Source organism: Hypanus sabinus, chromosome 22 (genome assembly GCF_030144855.1).
Source record: "Hypanus sabinus isolate sHypSab1 chromosome 22, sHypSab1.hap1, whole genome shotgun sequence".
Classification (NCBI taxonomy): Eukaryota; Metazoa; Chordata; class Chondrichthyes; order Myliobatiformes; family Dasyatidae; genus Hypanus; species Hypanus sabinus.
The window spans coordinates 18,605,209-18,630,262 of NC_082727.1; the positions used below are offsets into that span (position 1 = coordinate 18,605,209).

The following is a 25,054-nucleotide window of genomic DNA, read 5'->3' on the forward strand; positions in this document are numbered from 1 at the left end:
ATATTGGACAGGTACATTAATGGGACGGTTATGATCTTGGTCTGGGTTGATGGAACCAGGAAGAATATCAGACTGACATGGAGTAGATGGGCTGAAAGGCCTATTGCTTTGTCCATGACCAGGGATGAACCTCTGAAATTCTCTGCCCCTCCTCCCGAGGATGGTGGAGCACCAGTCATAATTTTAAAGAGCAGATAGATAAGTATTTAAAGTATCAGGAATTCAATGTGATGGGGAACTGGAGCTGGAGTTGAGGCTGTGTGGATCAACCATGGTCAGACTGAATGGTGGGGCTGATTCTGAGGGGCCGAGTGGCCTGACCCTGCTTTTATCTTCTACGTGTGCCTGTTCCAGTGATCGATCCAATGTCTTGCACAAATTTTATTTAAAGGTCTGATTTCCATTCGTAATAGTCACTTTGAAGCAAAGGCGTTCAGGAATCAGCTGCCAACCCTCTGACCTTCTTCCACATTCACCATCCGGAAGGTAAAGCAGAGTATTCCCCAAAGTGAACGATTTTTGTTGCAGGTGTTGCTCTGCTGAAAATTACAGACTTGTTATGTTGGCCCCAGCACATCCTTGTGTCCTGTTCACGATTCACACAATGAACACATATCACTGGATGTTTCAATGTCCACACGATCTAGAATCTGGATCCAACTTGCACTTGTGGAACCTTTCGACGTAGTTTTGCTGTTACAAATCCATCGGTGACCCCCCCCCTCCCCCCGCAACCTGCTCTCTAGTGTAACAGGCAGCACTGGAGTCACAGATCGCCTGTTGTTGCTCATGTGAAACCCTGATATTACTGAAATGCAAGCTGTGTTGGCAATGTGCAACCCTGCAGTGTTCTCTGCCCGCTTGGTTAGGACATTAATGAATGGGGCACAGATCCACACACTCGCTCAACGGGCATTCGAACTACTGCCACAATATCCAAACCCTCCGATGTGCCCAGTGGTGCCATCAATGACTCCTCCTTTCCTGTGTCAGTATTCCAAAGGGATTTACAAATTCCCCGGTCCACACTTCCATCATCTCAAACGACCACAAGACACAGAAACAAAATTAGGCCATTCAGCCCATTGAGTCTGCTCCATCATGGCTGATTTACTATCCCTCTCAACTCCATTCTCCCGGCTTCTCCCTGTAACTTTTGAAGCCCGTACTAATCAAGAACCTATCAATCTTCCCTTTAAATATAAACAATGAACTGGCCTCCACAGCTGTCTGTGGCAATGAATTCCAGATTCACTATCCTTTCGCTAAAGAAATTATTCCTCAGCTCTTATCTAAAGGGACGTGAGACTATTCTCCCTGATCCTAGACTCATCCACGATAGGAAACATCCTCTCCACATCTGCTCTATCTAGATCATTTAATATCCAATAGGTTTCAATGAGATCTCCTCTCGTTTCTCTGAATTACATAAGAGTACAAATGCTTCTCATATACTTCCAGGATCACCTGGTGTGAACCTCTCCAATGCCAGCACATCCTTTCTTAGATAAAGGGCCCAAAACTTCTTACCATATTCCAAGTGTGATCTAACCAATGCCTTATAAAGCCTCAGCATTACATCCTTGCTTTTATATTCTAGTCCTCTCAAAATTGATGCTAACAATGAATTTGTCTTCTTCACCACTGACTGAACTTGAGAATTAACCTTTAGGGAATCCTGCAAAAGGACTCCCAGGTCCTTGCACCACTGATTTCTGAATTATCTCCCCATTTAGAAAATAGCCTACACCTTTATTCTTTTCACCAAAGTGTATGACACTATATCCCATCTGCCGCTTTGCCCATTTTTCTAATTTGTCCCAGTCTTTCTGCAGACTTCCTGCTTCCTCGACATTACCTGCCTCTCCACGTATCATCTGCAAACCTGGCCACAGAGCCATCTATTTTCTCATCCAACTCATTGACATATAACGTGAAAAGAAGCCATCCAAACACCATCCCCTGCAGAACATCACTAGTCACCCACAACCATCCACAGACCCCCTTTTCTTTTGATGGTATTTCCCCCACAAAACACATGCCCTCTTACCTCTTTTTTCCCCATCATCCAGGCACCGAAACAATTCTCAGCCCCAGACATTGATGGCCTATTTATTTCCATGGCCTGCTGAGTTCCTCCGGCATCTTGTGTGTGTTGCTTTGGATTTCCAGCACCTGCAGACTCTCTCTTGTTTACCACATACACTTTATTTCTTATTTACTTAAAGAATCAGCACAGTAACAGGTCCTTCGGCCCACTGAGTCCAAACCGCCCAATTACGCTCACATGACCAACTAACCTACCCACCTGTGCGTTTCTGAAATGTGCAGCACCCAGTGGAAAGCCACACGGTCAAAGGGAGAACAGACAGTGGACCCAGCCACTGGCACTGTAATAACATTATGCTAACCAGTACAGTGGCATGCTGATCATTGTGGCCGGAGCCCACACTGTTGCCTCCTGAGCACTGGGGAGCCTATGTAACACTGTCCAAAAGAGATCGCACATGAATCTTCCAACTGCTGAAAGAATTTCCAGGTCACCTATAATTTCAACACTTTACACAACCAGTGTTTCAATGAGATATTCGTTTCAGGCATTAGAATGCAGAACAGTACAGCCCACGAGCAGGCCCTTCAGCTCACAAAGCTCTGCCTAACCAACCAAATGGCTAACTGCACTAATCTCTTCTGCCTACACAATGCCCCACCCATTTCCATTTCCCTTACATTCATGTGCTTACCTAAAAATCTGTTAAAAGTCTCTAATGTTTCTGCCTCTACCACCTCTCCAGTCAGTGAATTCCAGGCACTACTCCACATTTAAAAAAAGAAAAAAATCTGCCCCTCACTTCCTCTCAATTACTCCCTCTCAACTTAAGTGCATACCCTCTGGTACAGACATTTCAACCCTTTACAAACAGATACTCTCTGTCCACTCTATCTATGCCTCTCATAAACCTCTACCAGATCTCCCCTCAGCCTCCACCACTCCATAAATACATCACCAGTTTTTCCAACCATTCATTTTGATTTCAGGTCACTTCTCACCCGTAGACCCTGGCCGATTCACTCACCTCTCAAGACGCGACAGAGATTGGGGGACTGCTTTGTCAGCACCTTGGTTCCATGCACAACCAGCAGGGTTTCCCAAAGGCCAACCATTTTAATTCCAATCCCCATTCCCATACTGCCATGATGAGGCCACTCTCAGGTTGGTGGAGTAACACTTCATACTCTGTCTGGGCAGCCTCCAACCTGATGGCATAAACATCGGTTTCTCCAAGTTCTGGTAATTTCTTCCCCCTTCCCCTTCTTTTTTCTTTTTCCCATTCTGGCTCCCCTCTCATCCCTTTTCTTCTCCTCCCTCCCTTTCTCCCACAGACCACTGTCATCCCCTGTCAGATTCCCTCTTCTTCAATCCTTTACCTTTTCCACTCATCCCCCTTTCCCCCACCCACACACCTTCCTCCTCACCTGAACTCACCTGTCACCTGCCATCTTGTACTCCTCCCTCCCCACTTCCTATTCCGGCTTCTGAACCCGTCTTTCCCAGTCCTGATGAAGGGTCTCGGCTCAAAACTTCAACTGTTCATTCTGCTCCACAGATGCTGCCTGACCTTCCGAGATGTGTGTATGTGCACGCGCATACGTGTGTTGTTCCGGATTTCCAGCATCTGCCGAATCTCCTGTGTTTATGCTCCCCACACTAATCCCCACCCATTTCCAGACCTTGCTGAAGATCTCCCTCACAAACTGGCGGCACGGCCACTTCAGATGCTTTGCTCCCTCACCAACCATTTCCCCAATCCCTCCAGCGAGGTACAGGAAGCATTCATTGTAAGGTTTACTATATGTTTAATGACAGCAATACAGATTGGTAAATACTAGCGTTCAATATACAAGCAGAGATACACAGAACAAGGCTTCAAAACCAAAATAAACACAGTTCCCCTACACAAGTTAACATTAAAAAACATTACAAACAATTCTGAGGGGATTGTTCAGCATTCCACCTTCCTAACGCATTTATTAAAGTTTATTTTTCCCGGATTTCTTTTGCTGTATAAAACACGACACTGTGCATCTTATATTCTTCCTGTCTCTCTCTCTCTCTCTCTCTCTACAGATTTACAGCAAATTAGAAAATCGTGAGCAGCAGCAAAGAAATCCTTGCCTCCGTCTCACGCTCTCTGTTCACAGAGGTACCAGGGGTTAGATTTGGAAGGTAGTTAAAAGAATCCTTTTAATATAGAGGTACTTATAACGAGAGACAAGCTGAACCCACCTTGGCTCAGCATGCATGTGTACTGTGCCTGGTACATCATGGACAGCAAATTACATGTTAGGATTTAAGTGTCAGGACACTGGTGTGGTGTTTGCGATGCTTCTGGCTGATGGTTGAGTTTGTGATCTGCTCTGTCGCTGTTCCTCTGAAACATAGCAGGGAGCAGGAGAAACCCCCACGGGCTACACAATCAGGGCTGGGCCACATATGGTGTTAATTCATTGGTCACTGTCCAATCATTCCATAGGGAAGACGCTTTCCTATATTACTCCCAAAGCCACCTGTGTTTGTGTGGAGCCTTTAACGTAGTGAAAGACCCTGAAGGTCCACCACAGGAACAAGCTCAGACAAAACCCATCACTGATCCACCTCTCAAAGCTGCCCAGTACTAGTTGCAAATTTCAGGAGATCCTACAGGCGTAACGGAGGGAGTTCTGGAGCTCACAAGGCTGGGCCATTCAGGGCAGAGCCACTGTTTCAGGGCTGATGTCAAGACCACAATAAGAGGTGCAGAGATGTGGGAAGGAGCTAGGTAACCCAAGGCCGGTTCTGATTAAACCTCACTGGACGGGGCCAGAGGGATAGAGAGGAGAGAGGAAGACTGTGGTGGGATCTGAAAGGTGAGAATATCTCAAATCACTGGAACCCGTGGGCTCAGTAAATAATACTGTAACAGCGCTCGATACAGGGCAGGACACCAGACAGCAGGGTTGAAGATTCTTTGCGGTTACACGGGGTAGAACAGTGAAGTAGAGTGTGTGAAAGTTAAACTTGGAACTAACAAGGGCGAGTTCTGCCACAGCTCTTCTTCAATACATATACCAACTGCAACGGCAATGCAAGATGGTGTGACTTTGCAGTCTTGCAGAGCTGGGTCGGGGGGGGGGGGGGGTTGACCCTCCTATAGGTATCTCCACCTCCCAATAGTGGGGTCACAGTGGTCCCAGATGACTGAGGTGGAGGGGGGGGGGGGGGGGGGGGAGTGTGAGCTTGTTTGGCAGAATAATAACATATTTAGTGCCGAGAGCTCCATTTCCTCCCACATCCCAAAGACTAGCAGAGTCGGTGGGCTAGACTGGTCACTGTAAATTGTCCCCTAGTATGTGGGGAAGAGTTAGAAATCTTGGGCAAGTTGATGGGAATCTGGGGAGACAATGTTGTAAGGAAATGAGAGGACTGGGTCTGCACAGACTCGATGGGCCAAGTGTATGACTAAGGAGATAGGAAAACCAACCCAACCAGATCCAGTTCCCCTTCCACCCCGGGGTCATGGGCAGCACTCCCACACGCTGTGCACAATTCCAGACTTTGGGAGATTGCAAAGAGCAACAGGTCAAACTCTGATACCCGCCACAGACACGGGCATCTGCACTAAAAGCAAGGGTGGGAAGAGCGAACTGCCCGGGAAACCCAGCAGGTCGAGCAGCATCTGTGGAGGCAGGAGGATGGTTGGTGGGTGCGGCGCAGTCAGAATGGGAAGGGTTTGATAATCTGCTGGAACACTTTGCAATCAGCCCACCCTTTGCCCTGAGCTGAATGCTGAGCCTGTCCTCTGCAGGAGCAGGGGGAATTCAGATGCCCATTACCCACTCACCCCAGTACAGGTGACTCCTCTGCCCCCTTCTGGTGAACACTTTGGGGCAATAAAGTGGGATATCTCTACAACCTCCAGGACTCCACATTTGACAGCAGATCTCCACCACTGAGATCCTTTCAAGACCAGATAACACCCCATCAGGGCCTAAAGGCCTTGCCCACTCCAAAACTGGGGGGGGGGGGGGGGAAGGAGGGAGGGAAAGAGGAGCTTTAGCCCTCCTCAGACGCAATTTACTTTCTGTAATTAGAAGAGAAATTTGAAGCAATGATTAGAAGTGAAACAAGCGTGTGTCGTATCCACAGCTAATGCCATGTGAGAATGGGGATGTTGGGGGTACACGTTCCAGTCTGACCCTGCAGGTACCTCTACTTGGACAGGTAGATTGAGTGGGGGATTCGGAATGTGCTTGGCCGCAGGGGTTCACCTTTACTGGGAGGCCTGGGAGGTGGGATTCTCGGACTTGCTCTCCTGGCTGGATGGCGGTTTGCTGTTCCAAGGGCTGTTGGCCCCCAGGGCCGGGGAGTTGTTGAAGCTGTCCTCGTCGTCGATGCCATTGGTGGCGTCGTACTGGGTGTTCTCCAGGCGCGTGATGAGGCGCTCGTCCTCGTCGCCAAACTCGCCCCCCATCAGGGTGGGCTCGCCCACCACCATCACGTCCTGCAACACACAGTGGGGCTCAGCTCACTTAGGGAAGGGGCCATAGTGGGGAGGGAAGGGGGTTGGGGGGTGTGTGGAGGGGGAATGGTGGTAGTGGGTGGGAGGGGGAATGGTGGTAGTGGGTGGGAGGGGGAATGGTGGTAGTGGCTGGGAGGGGGAATGGTGGTAGTGGCTGGGAGGGGGAATGGTGGTAGTGGCTGGGAGGGGGAATGGTGGTAGTGGCTGGGAGGGGGAATGGTGGTAGTGGCTGGGAGGGGGAATGGTGGTAGTGGCTGGGAGGGGGAATGGTGGTAGTGGGTGGGAGGGGGAATGGTGGAAGTGGCTGGGGGATTGGTGGGAGAGGGGGAATGGTGGGAGAGGGGGAATGGTGGGAGTGGGTGGGTGGTTGGGAGTGGGTGGGTGGTTGGGAGTGGGTGGGTGGTTGGGAGTGGGTGGGTGGTTGGGAGTGGGTGGGGGGTTGGGAGTTATGGGTGAGGGAAGTGATGGTGGTGGGAGTGTATGGGTAGGAGGGGGAGTGTATGGGTAGGAGGGGGAGTGTATGGGTAGGAGGGGGGGTGTATGGGTAGGAGGGGGGGTGTATGGGTAGGAGGGGGGGTGTATGGGTAGGGGGGGGTGTATGGGTAGGGGGGGGTGTATGGGTAGGAGGGGGGGTGTATGGGTAGGAGGGGGGTGTATGGGTAGGAGGGGGGGTGTATGGGTAGGAGGGGGGGTGTATGGGTAGGAGGGGGGGTGTATGGGTAGGAGGGGGGGTGTATGGGTAGGAGGGGGGGTGTATGGGTAGGAGGGGGGTGTATGGGTAGGAGGGGGGGGTGTATGGGTAGGAGGGGGGGTGTATGGGTAGGAGGGGGGGTGTATGGGTAGGAGGGGGGGTGTATGGGTAGGAGGGGGGGTGTATGGGTAGGAGGGGGGGTGTATGGGTAGGAGGGGGGGTGTATGGGTAGGAGGGGGGGTGTATGGTTAGGAGGGGGGGTGTATGGGTAGGAGGGGGGTGTATGGGTAGGAGGGGGGGTGTATGGGTAGGAGGGGGAGTGGGAGTAGTGGTGGTGGTGGGAGGGTGAATGGTTGGGGAAGGAGAAGTGGCTGGGGGATTGGTAAGGGGGAGGGGAGGAGGGGGAGTGGTGGGGAGGGGAGGAAAGGGGAGTGGTGGGAGGGGAGGAGGGGGGAGTGGTGGGAGGGGAGGAGGGGGGAGTGTGGGGAGGGGAGGAGGGGGGAGTGTGGGGAGGGGAGGAGGGGGGAGTGGTGGGGAGGGGAGGAGGGGGGAGTGGTGGGGAGGGGAGGAGTGGGGAGTGGTGGGGAGGGGAGGAGTGGGGTGGTGGTGGGAGTGTGTGGGTAGGAGGGGGAGTGGTGATGGTTGGGGGTGGGAGGAGAAGTGGTTGGGGTGGGGGGTGAGGGAAGTGATGGAGGGAGGGGTGGTGGGAGTGTGTGGGTAGGAGGGGGAGTGGGAGTAGTGGTGGTGGTGGGAGGGTGAGTGGTTGGGGAAGGAGAAGTGGCTGGGGGATTGGTGAGAGGGGCGGGGTGGTGGTGGGGAGGGGCGGGGTGGTGGTGGGGAGGGGCGGGGTGGTGGTGGGGAGGGGAGGGGTGGTGGTGGGGAGGGGAGGGGTGGTGGGAGTGTGTGGGTAGGAGGGGAGTGGGAGTAGTGGTGGTGGGAGGGTGAGTGGTTGGGGGAGGAGAAGTGGCTGGGGGATTGGTGAGAGGGGGAGGGGTGGTGGTGGGGAGGGGAGGAGGGGGGAGTGCGTGGGTAGGAGGGGGAGTGGGAAGGGAGGGGGTGTTGTGGTGGGTGGATGAGGGGAGGAGAGGTAGGGACAGCAGTGCATATATACATACACACACAGCCATGTTTGCACCAGCACACACATGTTCAAGCACACGCAAGGCAGCGTGTACAGATACGGCCACGGAAGCAGACACACAACAGTTTGTTAACGTGGCCCTGTCACTGGTGCCGAAGGTTCTGGGACACGGGCTGCAAAGTGGAGCCAAGGCCCCGGTCGCCGTGACTTCACCGAGCGAGACTGAGCTCCCGGCCGAATGTCCGCTGCTCTGCTCTCACTCCCCACACCTGTTACGTCCCCCACCTCAGCATCAGGACGCACGGCCCTGCCCACTCCCCACTGACCCAGATCGGGGATCCCAGAGGGACGACGGCCCAGGCCATCCCACCGGTGTGTCTCTCCCCTTCCCCCGGTCCCCGCACGCCGCGAGGCTGAAGATGGAAGAGGCGTGGATGCTTACAGGTACCTGACTGGAGAGGGCGAAGCTGCCGCCTGGGCTCTTCTTCTTGCTGCTGCTGTTGGTGTTGGAGTTGGTGCCGCTGCTGATGGTACTGCCGCCCGACATCTTCCGCTTCCTCCGCTTGCTCGGGGCCTGCCGGGCCGGCTCGGCTGAGGGGAGAAGGCATCAGGACGGTCAGCATCGCCACAAACATGCCCACCCCACACACCCGCGTGGCTGAGAGGGATCCACCCCACCGTGAGGGATCTGTCCAGACCCTCCTGCCCCATCCACGAGGGGTCTAGCCCTCAGACTCGTGCAACAGGGGCTGGACAGGATCATACCCAGATCGGCCATGAAGGATCTCCCAAGACCATTCCCGGCCATGCGTTATCACCCCTCACCACTGCTGGCCGTGAGGGATCTCCACTTGCGCCACCATGCCTGGCTGGCAGAAGAGATCTCTTTACCGTGTCCTCTGTCGTGAGGGACCCCCTCCCAAACCACTGATGGGAGGGAGTTCTGCCACACCCACCCCTTCCCCCTCCAACACTGGAGTTCCTTCGCCTGCATGCTGGAGAGGGGCCTCTGCTCTTCTCTGGAATTGGACTGGCCATGGGGGGGGACTGGTTCGAGGGCCAAGCAGAACCTTCCTTGCGGCATTTGTTACCTCCCCGTGGCAAATCTGAGCCCGACCGCTTTCTGCTTGGTGTCGGAGCCTCCTGAAACATGTACGCACCTGGTGGGGCCACCATCCGCTGCCACTTCTGAAACAGGCACGTCTTGAGGCAGTCCCTGGGGCTCAGGCTGTAGGTTTTGTGCCTGGACATCAACTCCTGCATCGGTTCCAGAATAACACACAGCTGATCAGTGGGGAGGGGCGGGGGGTTGGGAAACAGGAGCAACGGGCAGAATCAGGACAAGAGAAAAGACAGTTACACATTTTTAGTACCCAGAAACTTGTGCATCACCTCCCCCTCCATGGAACAGCCACGACAGTAGACCATAAATACCACCTCCCGTCTTTGAATAACTGTAAACCACTGAATACTAGGATGAAAGTGTAGTCTTAGAAAGATAGGTTGAGCCTAAACTGTTTGCAGTTTAGAAAAAATAATAGCCATCTCACTACTAGTTTAATCTGTTTAAAACAATATCATGGGTCACAGCGCCTCTTCTGCTCTTGTACAGTTTTACAGTCTTTAAAGGTTCGAATGGTGCTGAGACAACATTTCCCCTGTGAGGAGTACGGACTTGGCACAAGGGGACAGTCAGTTCCATCCCTCCCTCATTACTCTCCCCCAGGGCTGATCCTCCCATATTGTGACCCTCCTCCAGGACCACCTCTCCCATATTGTGACCCTCCCAGGCACCGCCCCTCCCGTGGTGTGACCCTCCCTGAGTAACACCCCTCCTTTAGTACTGTGCAGGGTAGGTGAGCTTTGATTTCTCTGCAATGGACAAACTGTGAATGCCCACCCGTTTCCCAGCTCTCAGCTGCTACCCACACCTCTGTGTTACTGGTGGGTTTGGAAACGGTGTGCAAAGTGCCCTTACCCGGAGGTAGTTCAAGGTCGAGTTGGAGAGGCCACACCGTGAGATGTTCTTTGAGAGCTGGTCCAACATCTGTGGATCCTGGGACTGTGGGAAACACACATCCTGTGTCAGTGAGGGAGAGGATGAGGCTCGGCCGAGTTCACATCAAATGGTAGGTCACCCGACGACGCGGAGGGGGCGATCTGGGGATAGTTGGGAGACATGGAGTTCTGGCCCCCAAGAGCCACTGGAGAGAAGGGAGCTCTCCATCTGCGTGTACTCCTTGTGGATAACGTCTGACTCTCCAGCTCACTCAGGCACAAAATCAGCAGCTATGCTTAAAAACACAACAGATTCGGCAGATGCTTGATGAAGGGCCTTGGCCTGAAACATTTGTTCATTTATTCCCCCTCCACAGATGCTGCCTTTGCTGTGTTCCTTCAGCATCCTTATATGTTGTTCTATACTTCTTCAACTTGCTTGTCCGCAGAGCCGAACTGTGACTCTCTGCCTATTCACTAGTTTCGTACCCAAACTGATCCAGACTGGTTTTCAGGATAAAGGGAGACCATGTGCTCAGGCTCCTTTGTCACTTCTGCCTCATTTGCCGGAGCAGGCTGACCTGTACCATGATGACCAGCTAATAAAACAGTGGTAACCATAAGATTTGTGCCTCAATGTTGACTTCCCAAGAACCTTCTAGACAGCGTCATCTCCAGATGAAACCCTTCCCCCTCCCCACCCCCGGTACTGCCTTACGCGGTGAGGCTATTTTAAGACTTCCAGCAGCTGCATTATTTTGCTTTTGCGACTACACCAATGAGTTGTGGAGAGTGGGGTTTGCAGAGAGACATGTAGTACTTTCGTCAGCTTCTGATCTCTTCCTGTATCTTAATTTGTTTTGTTTTTGTGGTCAGACATGTGACTACCCCCCCCCCCAAAAACAGAACGAAACCTACATTTATGTTTTCCTCCAGAGTTTCAGAAGTATTACCGCAAAATCAGAAACATAATACTCATCTGCGAAAACCTTATGTTTCATTGCTGAGTATTTACCACTTTAAATAAAATTACATACAAGTTTACAGAGATGAAAGAAGTAAACATTCTTTCAGTGGTGGTGAACCTCTACCGACCAAATTAAAACTCTTCTTCCTCACTGAATTCTGTAAGTTTACAGAACAGAATTCCACAGAGGAGAATGAATCCCGTCTTGGAGGAAAAGTTGGAAGAAAGATTCAAGGAGCTAAATTCAGCTTTTTTTGGAAAGCAAGGAAGCAAACACCTTTTTCCAGTGAAGCAACCACTCCCCCCCCCCCCCAACCCTACACAATAAATATACTTTGTAAAAGATTTGCTGATTTGTAAAATAGAAGGAACCTTAAAATTCAGGCTGTGAAGCTGGGAAATTCAAAGAGGAAGGCTAGTAAGGAGATTTGAGGTCATTTAAAGATTTTAGTTAAGCACTCATCATAGTTCAGTACAACTTAAAAAGGAAATTGGTTCGCTGCTGTCAGGGAGCAATCTGATCTGAAACCGCTTCAACTTCAGAATTTGCACCTTCCTGTGAGTGAGGAAAAGTACCAGCGTTTAGGTGTGGCTGAAGCAAAACATCTCATGTGCCCTGGCCCTCACTCTGACGCAGTCCGACCCTCGAACACCGAGTGTGGGTCACCCCTCGGGCTGTAGCCCAGGGCAAAGGTCAGAAAAAGGGGGAGCAAGAAGCAGCTCCAACAATGCGAGATGAAGCACAACAGCAACGGGCTAAACAACAGACACGTGGGTCCACCATGTTCTCTGTTCCAATAATCCGCGCATCCCCCACACACCCGTGCAACTGAAGTCCCTTCTCACTCAGCTCAATTCACTTCTGCACCTCTTCAAAGCCTTCATGTGAATAGTCTGTCAGTGTTCAACTCAAAGACCATGGCCACCAACACCCCTCTACTTCCTCAAGACATCTGGCAACTTTTATTAATGCACCATCCTGGAGAGATCACAGCTTGGTATGCTAACTGCCCTCTGCTTGGGACTGCAACTCAGCACATCACAGGAACAAGTCTCCCCAACATGGACTCCGTCTAGACTTGGTCCCTGCCTCAGCAAAGCAGCCAATGTAATCAAAGACCCCCACCCACTTCTGTGTCATCAAGCAAAAGATACAAAACCCCAAAGGCACAAACTACCAGGCAGGGTATCAATCGCTGGATTCCTGTCTTGTGCCAGGCACCAGTAAGGGTAAGAACAGGATGATTTGGCAGGGGACAGTTTCAGATTTATGGATCATTGGGATCCTTCTGGGAAAGGTAAAACCAGCACAAAAGATATGGGCTACACCTGGACCTGAGGGGTACCAATAACCTTGCGGGCAGGTTTGCTAGAGCTGTCGGGGAGGGTTTACACTAGTTAGGCAGGGGGGTGGGAACCAGAGTGACAGGGCTGAGGAAAGGGATGTTGGCTTACAAGCAGAGGTGGCGTATAGTGAGAATGCCAGGAAGGACAGGCAGATGTCAGGGCAAAATTGCAGTCAGTTGGATGGGTTGCAGTGTAAATGGGGGACAAAACTGAAATGGGTGATAAATACAGGACTGGAAGTGTTGTATTTGAATTCACACAGTGTACAAAATAAAGCAGATGATCTTGTAGAGCAGTTAGAGATTGGTAGGTATGATGCTGTGGGTTTCACGGGGTTACGGCTGGAAGACGATTCTAGTTGGCAGCTTACATAATCTATAGAAAGGACAGGCGGATAAGGCAGAGAAGCAGCAGTAGCTCTCTTGGTAAAAATGAAATCAAACCTTTAGAAAGAAGAGACACAAGTTCAGAAGATGCAGAATTCTTGTGGGTAGAGTTAAGAAACTTACCCATGGGGTAAGGAGTTATTCATGGGCATTTGAGAAGCAGCCGAAAGTGGTCTACATTTTACAGCGGGAGACAGGAAAAGCAGGTCAAAAAGGCAAGTCATAGGGGATTTTAATATGCTGATAAATTGGGAAAATCAAGTTGATGCTGGATCCCAAGAGGGAATTTGTGGAATGTCTCCAAACGGCTTTATGGAGCAACTTTTCGTTGAGCCCACTAGGGGATCAGAAATTCAGGAACTCTGGATCCTGTGTAATAAACCGGATTTGATTAGGGGCTGAAGGTAACGGAACCCTTAGAAAACAGTGATCACAATATGATAGATCTCACCCTGCGAAGGGAGAAGATAAAGTCAGATGTATCATTATTACAGTGGAGAACAGGGAATTACAGAGGCATATGGGAGCAGCCAGCCAAAGTTGTTTGGGTGGGGTCGGCAGCAAGGATGATGGCAGAGCAGCAATGTCTTGAGTTTCTGAAGGTGCAGAATAGATACATCCCGAAGAGGAGGAAGGATTCAAAAAAGGCAAATTGATGCAGTCGTGGCTGACAAGGGAAGTCAAAACCAACATAAAAGCAAAAGAGAGGGCACATAATAGAGCAAAAATTAGTAAGAAGTTAGAAGATTGAGAATTTTTTCAAAAATCAGCAGAAGGCACCTTAAAACCCATAAGGAGTGGTAATGATAAAATAGGAAGTTAAGCCAACCAATAATGTCAAAAAATGATACCAAAAGTTATTTTCAGATATAGTGCCTATAAAAAGTACTCAACCCCTTTGGAAGTTTTCATGTTTTATTGTTTTACAACATTAAATCACAGTGGATTTAAGCCGGCTTTTTTGACACTGATCAACAGAAAAGACTTTCGTGTCAAAGTGAAAACAAATTTCTACAAATTGGTCTAAAATGTATTACAATTATTAAACACAAAATAGTTGATAACATAATTACTCACCCTTTCAAGTCAGTATTTAGTAGATGCACCTTTGGCAGTAATTACAGCCTTAAGTCTGTGTGGGTAAGTCTCTATCAGCTTTGCATATCTGGACACTGCAATTTTTCCTCATTCTTCTTCACAAAACTGCTCAAGCTCTGTCAGATTGCACGGGGATCATGAGTGAACAACCCTTTTCAAGTCCAGCACGAATTCTCCATTGGATTGAGGTCTGGACTCTGACTTGGCCACTCCAGGTTACTTGTTGTTTTTAAGCCATTCCTGTGTAGCTTTGGCTTTATGCTTGGGGTCATTGTCTTGCTGGAAAACAAATCTTCTCCCAAGTTGCAGTTCTCTTGCAGACTGCATCAGGTTTTCTCCAGGATTTCCCTGTATTTTGCTGCATTTATTTAATGCTCTACCTTCACAAGCCTTCAGGGCCTGTGGCAGCAAAGCCACTGCCATGCTTCATGGTAGGGATGGTATATTTTTGATAATATGTGGTGTTTCACCTGAATTTGGTTTAAACAGGCCATAGACCTTCTTCCAGTTGATTTCAGGGTCTCCCTCATGCATTCTGGTAAACTCTGGCCGAGATTCATGTGAGTTTTTTGTTTCCAACAGTGACCTTCTCTTTGCCACTCTCCCATGAAGCTGTGACTGATGAAGAACCTGGTCAACAGTTGTTGTATGCGCATTCTCTCCCATCTCGGCCACTGAAGCTTGTAACTCCTCCAGAGTTGTCATAGGTCTCTTCAGGGCCTCCCCCACTAGTTCCCTTCTTGCACGGTCACTCAATTTTTGAGGATGGCCTGCTCCAGGCAGACGTACAGCTGTGCCATATTCTTTCCATTTCTTGATGATTGACTTAACTGTACTCCAAAGGACATTCAGTGACTTGGAAACTTTCTTGTATCCATCTCCTGACTTGTGCTTTTCAATAACCTTTTTGCAGAGTTGCTTGGAGTGTTCTTTTGTCTTCATGGTGTGGCTTTTGCCAGGATACTGACTCTCCAGCAGTTGGACCTTCCAGACACAGGTATCTTTACTACAATCAATTGAAACACCTTGACTGCACAGTTCTCCAAAAACAGATCTCCATTTAACTAATTCTGTGACTTCTAAAACCAATTGGCCGCAGCAGAGATTATTTTGGGGGGGGGGGGGGGTGAATACTTTATATAGGCACTATATAGAGAGTAAAAGAGAGTAAAAGAGAGGCGAGCGTAGGCATTGGGCCACTAGAAAATTATGCTGGAGAGATAGCAACAAGGAAGAAAGAAAGGGTGGACAAACTGATTAAGTATTTTGCATCGGTCCTTAGTGTGGAAGACACTAGCGTAAGCCAGAAGTGAGTACTGTTGCAATTACTAGGGAGTTGGTACTTTGGAAACTGAAAGGTCTGAAGGTCGCTAAGTCCACTGGTCCAGATGGACTACACCCCAGAGTTCTAAAAGACGTGGCTGAAGAGATTGTGGAGGCAGCAATAATGATTTTTCAAGAATGAAGAGAGTCTGGTATACTTCTAGAGGACTGGAAAATTGCAAATGTCATCCTGCTCTTCAAGGGAGGGAGTCAGAAGAAACAAAATTATAAGACAGCCTGACGTTATCTGTTGGAATTCTTTGAAGAAATAACAAGCAGGATAGACAAAAGAGAATCGCTGGATGTTGTGTACTTGGATTTACAGAAGATCTTTGATAAGGTGCCACACGAAGCTGCTTAGCAAGATAAGAGTGCAGGATATTACAAGAAAGAACTGGCATGGATAGAGTATTTTGTGATTGGCAGGAGGCAAAGAGAGGGAATAGAGGATCTTTTCAGGTGGCTGCCAGTGACAAGTGGTGTTCCACAGGGGTCTTCGTTGGGACTGCTTCTATTTACATTGTACGTCAATGATTTGGATGAAATTAATGGCTTTGTAGCCAAGTTTGTGGATGAAACTAAGATAGGTTAAGGGACAGGTAGAGTTGAAGTAGTAGAGAGGCTGCAGAGGACTTAGACATATTATAAGAATGGGCAAAGAGCTAGCAGTTGGAATACAGTGTATGGTCTTGCACTTTGGTAGAAGAAATGAAAGCATAGACTATTTTCTAACCGGGGAGAAACTTTAAAAAAAAACGAGGTGCCAAGTGATTTGGGAATCCTTGTGCGGGATTCCCTAAAGGTTAATTTGCAAGTTGAATCAGTGAGGAGGAAGGTGAAACCAATATTAGCAGTCATTTCAAGAGGACTTGAATATAGAAGCAAGGATGTAATACTGAGGTTGTACAAGGCACTGCTGAAGCCTCACTTGCGAGTAATATGAGAAGTTTGGGGCCCTTATTTAAGAAAGGGTGTGTTGACATTGGAGAGGGTTCAGAGGAGGTTCACAAGAATGATTCTGGGAATGAAATGGTTATATGAGCAGCAATTAATGGTTCTAGATCTGTACTCTCTGGAATTTAGCAAAGTGAGGGGAGATTGAAACCTATCGAATGCTGAAAGGCCTAGACAAAGTTGATGTGAGTAGGGTGCTTGAATGTTTTCTGGGGTGGGGGTGGGGGAGTCTAGGACTAGAGGACACTGCCTCAAAATAGAGGGACATTCATTTCGATGAGGAGGAATTTCTTTAACTAAAGGATGGTAAGCCCGTGGGATTCGTTCCCATAAGCGGCTGCGGAAGACAGGTCATTGGGTGTATTTAAGGCGGAAACTGATAGGTTCTTGATTAGTCAGGGTGTGAAAGGTATTGGGGAGAAGGCAAGAAAATGGGGTTGAGGGAAATTAATCAGTCATGAAATGGTGGAGCAGACTCAATGGTCTGAATGGCCTAATGGTCAAGGATAGCTGTTACTCCACAGTGAAAGGACTACTGAGTGGTTCCGTAGTATAACAGGATGGACTCCTGATCTCACAATCTACCTTGCTAGGATCGTATGCTTTCTTCTCTGCCTGCACTGTTCTTTCTCAGCAGCTGTAACACTTTTTTCTCAGTAGTTGTAATATACAAGAAACAGTCCATCCCAATGCATTTCATATCATCGTCGGAGACTTCAACCAGGCTTGTTTGAAGAAAACCTGTCCAGTTACTATCAGCACATAACCTGTAGCACTAGAAGTCCTAATGTACTAAGGTCAGGGATGCCTGCCATTCCATGGTCACAATGCATTTTGGGAAATCTGATCATTTGACTGTCCTTCCCTACCTGCACACAGGTAGAGGCTAAAGGGAAAAGTGCCAGAGATTAGGACAACAAAGGGCGGTCGAGGGAGGCAGAGGAATGGCTATGGGATTACTTCAAGTCGATGGACCGGGCCGTGTTCAAGGACTCATCTGTGCATCTGGGTGAATACACCATGGTTGTAATGGACCTTTTAAAACAGCTGTAGATGAGTGTGTCCCCACAAAATTATTCAGAGTCTTCCCCAACCAGAAGCCCTGGATGAAACATAAGACCTGAAATGTACTGAGAGCCAGATCAGAAGCGTTCAAATCTGGTGACCAAGAATCTTACAAGAGATCCAGGTACAATCTCCAGAAAGCCATCTCAGTGGTAATTCTGGACTAAACTTGAATCAATGAAGGATGCTCAAGAGTTGAAGACTTCAATACTATCACCTCTTATAAAGTTAAATCAAGCGACACTGGAGACAGTAGGGCTTCACTTCTATGCTGGTTTTGACCGTCAAAACATGGAGGAACCATCACAAACTCCCATATTCTGATGATCCTATGATTTCAGTTCCGAAACTGACATGCAAGCTGCCTTCAGAACGGCAAACCCACAAAAAGCATCTGGCGCAGATGGGGTACCAGGCCAAGTACTAAAGATCTGTGCTGATGAGAGGGCTGATGTGTTCACTGAGATCTTTAACCTCTCGCTTCAGCAGTGAGTGGTACTCACCTGCTTCAAGCAGGCTTCAATTATACCGATGCCCAAAAAGAGTATGGTAACCTGCCTCAATGACAATCGTTCAGAAGCATTTACATCCACAGTGATGAAGTGTTTTGAGATGTTGTTGATGAAACATCTCGACTCTTGACTGAGAAAAAAACTTAGATCTGCTCCAATTTGCCTACTGGAGTAACAGGTCCACAGTAGATCCACACTGGCACTTCACTCAACCCTGGAACATCTGAACAACATCAGGATGCTCTTTATCAACCAGAGCTTGGCATTCAATACCATCATCCCCTCAAAACTATTCAATAAGGTTTAGGACCTTAGCCTCAATATCCCCTTGAGCAAATTGATCCTTGATTTCCTTACTTGCAGACCCAAAAGTTCGGATTGGCAACAACATCTCCTCCATGGTGCACCACGAGACTGTGTGCTTAGCCCCCTGCTCTACTTGCTTAATTATGACCGTGTGGCTAAGCACAGTTCCGATGCCATATTCAAGTTTGCTGACGACACTACTGTGATAGGCTGAATCAAAGGTGGTGACAAGTCAGCATATAGGAGGGAGGTTGAAAAATTGTAAAGACTAGGGGGATGATTATAGACTTCAGCAGCAGGAAACCAGAGGTCCATGAGCCAACCCTCATCAGAGGTGCAGAGGGTCAGCAATTTAAAATTCCTTAGGGTTATTATTTTGGGGGATCTGGCCTAGGCCCAGCACACATGTGCAATTACAAAGACAGTATGGCAGTACCTCTACCTTTATAGAAGCTTGTAGAGATTCTAGAGCCAGAGGGCACAACCTCAGAATAAAAGGACATTCCTTTAGAACAGAGATGGTGTCGAGAAGGAAGATAAATCAGCTGTGATAAAACAGCAGGACAAATGATGGGCCAGATGGGCTAATTCTGTTCCTATACCTTATGGTCTTATAACTCGGATCCCAAAAGCTTCCCTGTCCCGTTACTTTGTGAAGTATCCATGATAGGTCTCTCCGTAATTATAGCTTTTACAATTGCCCCCTTTGCTTTACATTGCTGTTATTGCAGAATGTGATTTTTCACACACTCAGCAGTAAATTTCACCTACTGCCTTCTCTGCTCCGTTTGTAACTCCTTGTTCCTCACTCCCATCCTCCTCACAGTTTCCCCCCACCTCTGCATTCCCCGTCATCTACCTGATGGACAGTAAACATCCTCGTCTAAACGGTGCCCTCGTCCCAGAGCAACAAAAAAATTAGAGGCGGCAAAAAAAATTCTCTGATGTTCATTAGTTTTTTGATATTTTGGAATATTTTCTATGAAGAGAGTTAATGTTTCAGACCAATAACCTTCTATTGTGACACAGTAGCTTTAGAGCGCCAGCAATCGGGATTCAATTCTGCCGCTCTCTGTAAGTTTGTACATTCTTCCAGTGACCGTGTGGGTTTCCACCGGGTGCTCTGGTTTCCTCCCACATTCCTGACACACTGGTTAGGGTTAGTAAGTTGTGGGCAAGCCATACTGGCATCAGAAGTGTGGTGACACTTGTGGGCTGCCCCCAGCACCACCCCAGACTGTCTGATTGTTGACGCAAACAACACATTTCACTAACAAGAAAAAAACCTGCAGATGCTGGAAATCCAAGCAACCCTCACACACAAAATGCTGGAGGAACTCAGAGGGCCAGGCAGCAGCATCTATGGAAAAAGAGAACAGTCGACGTTTTGGACCAAGACCCTTCAGTAGAACTGGAGAGAACAAAAGATGAGGAGTCAGACTTAGAAGGTGAGAAGAGGGGAGGAAGAAACACAAGGTGATAGGTGAAATGAGGGTGGGATGCTGGAGAGTACGGGTGAAGCTTCTGGTAATGCCGCCCCCATATTCCCCATCCTCTTTTCCCTCTCTCACCTCATCTCCTTGCCCACCCATCGCCTCCCTTTGGTGCTCCTCCCCCTTTTTCTGTCTTCCATAGCTGTCTGTCTTCTCCTATTGGACTCCCCCTTCTCCAGCCTTTTATCTTTTTCACAAATCAACTTCCCATCTCTTTACTTCACCCCTCACCCTCCTAGTTTCACCTTTCTCCACTCCCCCCACCTTCTAAATCTGACTCCGCTTTTTCTCTCCAGTCCTGCTGAAGGGTCTCGGTCCTGCCGAGTATTGCCCAGCATTTCCAGATCTCAGGCACCTGCAGCCACTTTGCCTCGGGTTAGGTGGACACAGTGGCTGTGGTTAGCCCCAGGATGCTCTCTCCTGCCCAGGGGGCTGGTGCCAGGGTCACTGGGTAAAAACCGCAGGCAGAGCAGGTCCCAGAGGAGTACTCACATTCATGGCGAGGATGCTGCGCGGGATCAGCTCGCGGTGCTGCCGGATGTTGAAATGCCAGGTTTTAATCCTCATCATGTCATCGAACATGAACTCCAGGTACAACCGTCCCTCCACACACACCTATAACATTCAGCACATCATTAATGGCAGTCCAACAGCCCCAGTTGCAACACGAACCCTCCCAAATGACTGAGCATCTCCACCCCTGTTTAATATGGAATACAGTACAAATTTAACATCTCTGTGGCTTTACTCTCATGAGCTGGGCACCACAAAGCCCAGGAGATTAAACATCGTCTGCAGAGGAAAATTTATAGTAAGGCGATTAGGAGACATCATTCTTAGGGAGCTGTCTGAAGTTCCCCGCCATTACTGCAGAAAGGCAGGGAACTCTTTGAAGGGAGCAACAACGTGAACATCAAAGCCAAAGATTCTCAGACATCGGAGAGCAAGTCGGCCGTTCTGCTTCTCAAAGCTGCAGTACCATTCCATAAGCTTGCAGCTGATTTGATAGTGAAGTCAGCCCCATCTCCCGATCAGTTCTTGGCATCATGTGCGGTCTCCCCTCTTTCCCAAACCCTCGATCCACCTTTCGATCAAACCTCGGCCATCTCCTCTTTGAATATATTCATTGAATTCCCACTCCAGTTCCCTGAGATAAGAGCACTAACCCATCAGAAATTTCATCTCCTCTGCACCCTAAATTCCACGCACTCATTCAAGATCACGACCCTAGTTCCAGTTTCCTTCCCCGAGGGGAAACGAGCTCTCAACCCCCCCCCCCCCCCCCGGAGACTCCAACGTCCATTAGCCTCATTCCCCAAAACCTCCAGTGAGGGCAGGCAAGGTCTTTCCTTCTTCCCAAGAATCAGACCAGAGAACCTTTCCTTAGGCAGACTTTGATCTTTGAGAATAGACAGGGCACAGCTTCATCAGCAAGAGCTCCCCAAGTTTACAATAAATAATGGCCATAAATACTGTCGTGTCTACTCCATCACAGAGTATCCCTCTCAACCCCATTCACCTGCCTGCTTCCTGTAACCTTTGACAGCTTATATTAATCAATAAATATACTAAATACATTCTCCACAGCCATTTCTGGCAATGAATTCCACAAATACATCACCCGCTGGCTGAACAAATTCCACCTGATCTCTGCTCAAAATGGATGTCCTTACATTCTGCGGCTGTGCCCTCTGGTACGAGACCTCCCCACTATAGGAAGCATCCTCCCCACGTCCAATTTATCTGGGCCTTTCAACATTCGATAGGTTTCAAAGGGATCCACCTTCACTCTCCGAAATTCCTGAGCGTACAGGCTCAGAGTCTCCAATTGCTGCTCACATAACCCTTTCATTCCTGGAATCATTCTCGTGAACCCCCTCTGAACCTCCTCCAATCCCACCACATCCTTTCTTTGAAGACTTTTTATAGATTTAGAGATCATCGTCTTTGTTCTAACGGGATGTCTTTCTATTCTGAAGCTGTGTCCTCTGACCCTAGACTCTCCCCGTACTGGAATCACCCGTTCAATCAGGCCACTGAAGTCAATGAGCAAGTCAAGGCCATTCCGCCTCACCTTGGTGAACATGGGCTTGCCATGCTGGGTCACCATTGTGCACTGATCGCAGTCCAATGACACAAAGTTATTGTGGAACGATTCCTTTGGGTGTTTGAGCACGTAGTACAGGTCAGTGGCCCCGCCCTCGAAGATACTGCGGAAATAGCGGGGGATCAATGTCCGGCCGATAGCTGCAGGGAAAAGGTGTGAAAGAGATGACGGATTATCAGGGGGCAAGCAAACCGATTCCCTCTGTGACCAAAAGTTCAATGGGACTGGGCTCTCTCCAGCGGCTGCCCAGGTTACTGTTTAGGAAGGCAGACATTGCAAGTTTCACTGGGGAAGAATTTCTAACGCACTTTGCACGTCCTTGGGACATCTCAGAACATTTTGCTGACAACACCGTACTGGAAATCATAAACACGAGAAATCATTCCACTTGGGGAATCGACATCTGAAGAAGGGTCGGCCCAAAGTGTTAAACAAGAGAAAGATTGGCATATGCTGGCTCAAGATGCCGACTGTTTATTCAATTCCACAGACGCTGCCTGATCTGCTGAGTTCCTCCAGCATTTTGTGTGTGCCTCATATTCTCTCTGGGTAGCTTCAAATGTGGTGGCATGAACATCGATTTCTTTAACTTTTGTAAATATCTGCACCCCTCTCCTCTCTCTCCTTTTCTCCTCGTCTCCCTCTGGTTCCCTTTCCTTCCCTTTCTCTCACGTTCCATTCTCCTCTCCGATCAGATTTCTGCTTCTTCAGCTCTTTACCTCTGCCACCTGTGACGTCTCAGCTTCTTACTTCATCCCCCCCACCCGGTCTCAACTTTCACCTGCCAGTTTGTACTCCTCCACCTCCCCTATCTTCCTGTTCTGGCATCTTCTCCCTTCCTTTCCAGTCCTGATGAAGGCTCTCTGCCTGAAACATTGACTGTTTATTCCCCTCCATCGATGCTGTCTGACCTGCTCAGTTCCTCCAGCATTTTGTGTGTGTTACGTCGTGCTGGGGTTTTGATGTCATGACGTGAGAGGAATGTGGCAGCTACACCTGTGCTCAGTGTTCCCACCTGCTTTGGATGGGGAGGGGTAAATACTGACCAGGGCCTGGGGGAGACTCTTCACTGCTGCTTCAGAACTGTCCCAAGATGTCAGTAAAACCCATCCAAGAGGGCAGAAGCAGCCACTGATTGAAAGGTGGCAGCCCTGCCCTGGTAGTGACTAGATATAGTGTTGATGCCTCTGAGTGGGGTTTGAACCCACAGCCTTCTGGGCAAGGGGGCAGTCTCAGCCGTGGGTAGGGCCTAACCCCCACCCCCCCATGTCCCGCCTCAAGATCCACACACGCTTCCTCTCTGCCTCTGGAATCACGGGATGGAGACCAGGAATCCAGGAATTAAACTCTCTGGGTGGTTTCATCTTAATCGATCGCTGGAAGTCAGAACTGTTGGCAGGCAGCCCCTTCTCCAGGACATGGGACACATGGACTGTGCCTGCCCCAAACTACTATAAGGACCTGCCACCCCCACATTCCCCTCCCCTGCCTACACACGTCCATCCAGAATGGGGTGGAATGGAGCATAATTTTAAGTCCATCGGAGGAAAGTATGGGGGGGGGGGGGGGGGGGGGATATGCCAAAGGCAAGTTCTTTACACAGAAGGTGAGCGGAACAACTCGCCAGAGGTGGCAGTACAGGGGTATTTAAGAGACCCTGAGATAGGCAAATGGGAGATAGAAAAATGGAGGGCCAGTGGAAGGGCTCGAACATCGTGAGCCAAAGGGCCTGCACTGCGCTGTAGTGCTCCTCCTCCTATCACTGAATGGAATGACCACCTCAAACTCTGCCCGTGACATCTGACAGCTTGCTCCTGGTCAAAGGACCTTCACCGATTTGTGGAAGCCTCTGACACTGATAACCAATTCAAATAAATGCCAATCATCTGAGAAGATATATAAAATTAAAAGAAAAAATAAATTTACTCAAAAACATCCTAAAAACCAAAATATAATAATCACTTTGTTATTATAAATAAATGTGAACAGGTCCTTCTGGCCCAATGAGCCTGCATTACCTAACTAACCTACTGGCCATTCTTTGAAATTTGGGAGGTAACCACAGCACGTGGAGGAAACCTGCGCAGTCTCGTACAAACTGCTTACAGACAGCAAAGGAACTGGACTCAGGTCGCTGGTGCTATAAATAGCGTTATGCAAATGGATATGCTACCATGTTGTCCCAATGTGATACTAAATTAAATTAATCTCATGGACACGATCCGTGTCTCTAACAGCCTCAAACAGCTCTGTCATATCCACCTCTACCACTATCCTGGCAGCCTTCCTATCAAGCACCCATCACTCTGTGAAAGAAACTTGCCTCCCACATCTCCTGTGAACTTTGCCCCTCTCACCTTGAACGCACACCCTCTAATATTACACGTTTCCACCCTGGGAGGAAGAATCTGCAAGGTGAGACGAAGGGAGATACTGGAATGACAGAGTGACTCACTGTATCGCTTGGGACCATCTTCCAAACAGAAGGTGATGGTTAACATGGCATCATCCTCGAAGAACTCTGTGGTGAAGGCGTCCCACCAAAGGTTGTCACATTCCTGGGGAGACAGACGTTCAGTTTCAGGCAGAGTCTGAGAGTGTGGGGAGGGGAGAAGCAAGAACACAAGTGCCAAGAGGAGGAAAGGGCCAAGATTTGGAAAGCATCTAGGGAAGACGAAGAAGATCCAGATAGAGGCGTGGAGCACTGAAGCGCAGATTCGAGCCCTTCAGCCCAACCAAGTGTCCACCAAGCTCGTCCCAATTTCCTGCATTCAATCTATATCCCTCCACATACCTATCCAACAGCTTCCTAAATTATACTATTGTACTTGCCTCAACTACTTCCTCTGGCAGCTCATTCCGTATACTCACCACCCTTTGTGAGAAAAATTGGCCCCTTAGGTAATTTCCCCCTCACCATAAACCAGGGGTTCCCAAACCTTTTCTATGCCATGGATTCTTACCATTAACCAAGGGGTCCATGGACCCAGGATGGGAACACCTGCCCTAAACCCATGTCCCTTAATTTTGGACTCCCCTACCCTGGGGGAAAGACTATTACCATCCACCTTGTCTAAGCCTCTCAAAAATGTAAACACTTCTATAAGGTCACCTCTCATTCTCCTTTGTTGCGAGGAATAATGATCTAGAGCGGTCAATCACTCCC

At 49.0% G+C, this 25,054-nt stretch overlaps 1 protein-coding gene across 4 annotated transcripts in view; it reads right to left on the reverse strand.

Moving 5' to 3' along the window:
• Nucleotides 1-3,838: 3,838 nt before the first annotated feature.
• The window catches only part of LOC132379392 (LIM domain-binding protein 1), a 94,743-nt gene continuing 73,527 nt past the window's right edge, over nt 3,839-25,054 (reverse strand). For 3 of the 4 annotated variants that reach the window (XM_059947184.1, XM_059947188.1, XM_059947187.1), the window contains exons 5-11: nt 24,344-24,446; nt 21,856-22,028; nt 20,274-20,396; nt 10,311-10,394; nt 9,493-9,616; nt 8,775-8,923; nt 3,839-6,542 (exon numbers count right to left, since the gene is read on the reverse strand). In XM_059947184.1, coding sequence (XP_059803167.1) covers nt 6,312-6,542; nt 8,775-8,923; nt 9,493-9,616; nt 10,311-10,394; nt 20,274-20,396; nt 21,856-22,028; nt 24,344-24,446 — 987 coding nt within the window. In that variant the 3' untranslated portion in view covers nt 3,839-6,311. The remainder of the gene's footprint in view (nt 6,543-8,774; nt 8,924-9,492; nt 9,617-10,310; nt 10,395-20,273; nt 20,397-21,855; nt 22,029-24,343; nt 24,447-25,054) is intronic. The other variant, XM_059947186.1, reaches the window with a different exon arrangement.